Below are 3,787 nucleotides of genomic sequence, written 5' to 3'. Positions count from 1 at the left end.
CACATGATGAATGCTAACACTCACCTGATGAATGCTAACACTCACCTGATGAATGCTAACACTCACCTGATGAATGCTAACACTCACCTGATGAATGCTAACACTCACCTGATGAACGCTAACACTCACCTGATGAATGCTAACTCTCACCTGTTGAACGCTAACACTCACCTGATGAACGCTAACACTCACCTGATGAACGCTAACACTCACCTGATGAATGCTAACTCTCACCTGTTGAACGCTAACACTCACCTGATGAATGATAATCTTGATCTGATGAATGATAATCCTGATAATTGCTCACCTGTTGAATGCTAACATTAACCTGAGGTAAACAAGCCTGGTAAGCAGCGGGTCACCGACCTGTGTGGGGTGTTTATCCGGAGCACACCGGTGAGTCTGGGCAGAGGACTGGGCACATCCAGCTGGTTTCCGGACCAGGAAATGTGACAGTTGCAGAAATATTTCAGATAGTTATAAATCCCGGACGCCACGGCCACCCCGGTGCTGCCAGTGGCCACGATCTTACTGTTTTTGGTGGACCTGAGCTCACACACATCCAGGAGTTCATTAGACAGGCTTCTGTTGACCGACACGATAAACTCTGAGGATCTGTTCCCCAGAAGCCGTTTCAGCAGCCCGGACACGGCTCGAGCTTGTGCCTTGTCGCTAGCTCTCGGTCTGATGCGGTCCAAACTCGGAAACTTACAGTGTACACCTACAAGCAGGCAGATGAGAACCAGAACCAGAGAACAGATCCTCCTCTGGGACATTTTGAAAGTTTTGTTCAGACGAAGGAACCAGGTTTAAAAACAAGTGAAATTCTTTATTTGTTGATAACCGAGAGGCGCTGCTTGACTGACAGCCTGGTGACCAATCAGAGAAAGAAGGGCTGCCTCTTTAAAGTTCTCAGCCAATGAGAGCACAGCGTTTCTTTGATGGCTTCACACGTGATCAATTTTCATATGATGTTTTAGGTACATCTTATTCCTTCCTTCTTTTTCTTTTCTTTTTTTGTAGTTGATTTCTTCTGACTATGTGACAAATACAAAAATCTGAGAATTAGGCTTAATGAACATGTTTACTGACAATGTCCAAATGAAATTCACCAGATATCTGTCACACCTGCTTTTTAAACTATTTTGTTCTTTTGAAGTATTTAAATAAAAAGTCAACATTGATTCATTCATACAAATAGAGCATTTTTTTCAGGGAGATGAGGAACAACATGACATGTAGCAGGGAAGGGACGAGTCTTTTTAAATATGCTGATGTCATGGCCCTGGTAGCCCACATGGACACCATTGATATATATTACTAATATATAATATATATCTATATTATATTATATTAATATATATATAATGTATATAGTAATATATATCAATGATGGATACACTCACCCAGTATCAACTGGCTGTTGATGACCTGGTCACAACACATGGTGAGAAATCACTTGAACTCAATATTACAAAGGCAAAGGAGTTGTGCTGTATGAGTGGCAACCACTTCACAGCTTTGCAAGCCTCTGATCATCCAGAGAAAGGACGGTTGATAAAGTAGAGTCCTTTAAATAATTAGGGACACAGATGGACAGTTTGTCTTTCCAAACTCACTCCAATGTGATCCACAAAAAAGCTCTCCAGGGCCTACATCTTCTCAGAAGGTTAAGAAGTTCTATTCTATTCTCTCCATCAATATCACATCTTGGTATAACTTTCTCACTGGTGAACAGGAGACAAAACCATCACGCATAACATATCAAGCCAGTAAAATAATTGGTTTGACACAAACTCCACTGTCCCATCTGTATGAGTGCGCTGTGGTTAGAAAAGCCATCCTATCACAGAGGAACCCTCACATACCCTCCATCACTCAGTTTCCTTCCATCAGGAAGGAGATACAAAGTACAACTGGCTAAGAAAGCAACACACAAAGTCATTTATTTCCCTCATCAAAAGAATTTGTTTATGTCATTTTGAATTTGTTTATGTTTTATTGTGTAAATATTACTTTGGAATGTTTTATATGAGTGTATGGAGCCCTGTCGAAGACAAATTTAACCTTTGTGTCAGACAAATAAAGCTTTCTATTCTATTCTATTCTAATGATACGTTTTTTTGTTTTGTTTTGGTAAAAATATAGAATAGATGGTATTATATTTAGACCCCAGAAGTCAAAAGTGAATGATTTGCAGAGTGACACAACGGAGATCAAAAGCACGTTTAACAAATTTATTTGTAAAGCAATGAACGGGGAAGTGGGTACGGGTTTCAGGAACATCTGTCTGTGATGGAGAGGAGAGAGCAAGGTAAGTATCCAGGTAGGTGACAGGTAAGTTATGGTGTCTCTTTTTATGAAGATAAAGGAGGCACTTACGATGACTTGGTGCGAGGAGGAGCGCTTGGATCCAGGTATTTACATCCAGCGTGATATTTACAGGTGCCGTGTAGATATTTACAGTGATTCTGTGGCACAGGATATGAGGAGTGTTTACCAGGGACCAGGAGCCAGAGACCAGAGACCTTCTTCACAGGAGTTTTGATGCAGAGCCAGGTCACCACAAGGAGCGGAGGCAAGGACAACGAACAGGTGAGTGGTTCTACTGTAAACAGAAAACAACACAGGGATTAATAACTTCTAGAAAAGGACTCACAAAAGCCAGAAAGAGTCCTACCCAGTAACTCTTTTGTTCCAGCGCGGTCCTGGTGAGCAGCTTTAATGCAGTGATCTTCAGGCTTCTGATTGGACACACCTGTGGAAGTAAATAGTGACAGCAGCTGGAGGAAGAGCAGTAGAGGAATAACCTCTACAGTTGGTAAGGATGCAGATAGAATTTTCTAAAATACAAACCTGGTTTAAACTTAATAAATCATCAATAAATTTAGACAAGACTAATTACATGATATTCAGAAAGAAAACTCTCACTGTTCCATTTCCATCCATTCCAATTCCATTCTGTAATTTACGGTGTATAAATGTATATAAATATGCATTTGTGTTTATGTATATGTGCATTGGTATGTATACATTACTGTTTATCACATGTGTATATTGTGGTGTTGTTTTTGTTTGTTATTTTTTATTTATCTTTCATTATTCTTCTCAGCCTCTCCTGTATTGAGCTGCAGTAATGTGCAAATTTCCCCACTGTGGGATCAAAAAAGTTTTATCTCATCTCATCTCATCTCATCTTAGAGTTGATGGTGTTGAGATCTGTAGTCAGTGAGGTGAAGTTTTTGGGTGTCATTGTTGATGAAAAGTTGAAATGGAGAGCTCTTATAAATCATGTAAGAACAAAAATAGCTAAATCCATTGCAGTATTGCACAACGTAAAGAACTTATTTAATGATAAAACTATATATAATGCAATAATAGTTCCACACTTAATCTATTGTATTGATGTTAGTTCACTATATATTGTTAGTTCGCTACTTATACATAAAAGGCTATATAGCGCCAACTCTAAATAGCCTTACTATATATGTATTAGCTCAGCGTTAGCGCAACAAACAAGCTAAACTGAGGTCCTCCATCCATATTTTCAGTTACAGGCTGAGTCATTTTTGTGTTCCCCTCTCTGTCATGTGGATGGAGGACCTCAGTGACGAGAGGAGAATGTGTAGCGCTGAGCTTCATATATATGGTGATAGCATCGGGGCTAACACTAAAGCTAACGGGCTAAGCTGAGGTTCTTCTTCCATGAAGGTTGTGCAAGGAGGCCCCTGAGACAGTCCAGCACGTAACAGCAGGGTGCAAGATGCTGGCAGGGAAAGCATACATG

The 3,787-nt window shown here is 40.1% G+C and overlaps 1 protein-coding gene and 1 long non-coding RNA gene across 2 annotated transcripts in view; both read right to left on the bottom strand.

Annotated features, from left to right (window-relative positions):
• Positions 1-862, bottom strand: part of naglu (N-acetylglucosaminidase, alpha) — an 11,415-nt gene extending 10,553 nt beyond the window's left edge. Inside the window, exon 1 of the mRNA XM_014010449.1 lies at positions 367-862. Coding sequence (XP_013865903.1) covers positions 367-776 — 410 coding nt within the window. The 5' untranslated portion in view covers positions 777-862. The remainder of the gene's footprint in view (positions 1-366) is intronic.
• Positions 863-2,223: 1,361 nt separating this feature from the next.
• LOC106518991 (uncharacterized) lies at positions 2,224-3,050 on the bottom strand. The gene is made up of 3 exons (XR_001310388.1): positions 2,681-3,050; positions 2,383-2,608; positions 2,224-2,290 (listed from the first exon to the last, which is right to left on the bottom strand). It is a non-coding gene; the product is annotated as an uncharacterized LOC106518991 (long non-coding RNA).
• Positions 3,051-3,787: the final 737 nt, after the last annotated feature.

Source organism: Austrofundulus limnaeus, unplaced genomic scaffold (assembly GCF_001266775.1).
Source record: "Austrofundulus limnaeus strain Quisiro unplaced genomic scaffold, Austrofundulus_limnaeus-1.0 Scaffold69, whole genome shotgun sequence".
Classification (NCBI taxonomy): Eukaryota; Metazoa; Chordata; class Actinopteri; order Cyprinodontiformes; family Rivulidae; genus Austrofundulus; species Austrofundulus limnaeus.
Note: the sequence above shows the minus strand (reverse complement) of the source record. Positions and strands in the feature narration are given on the sequence as shown.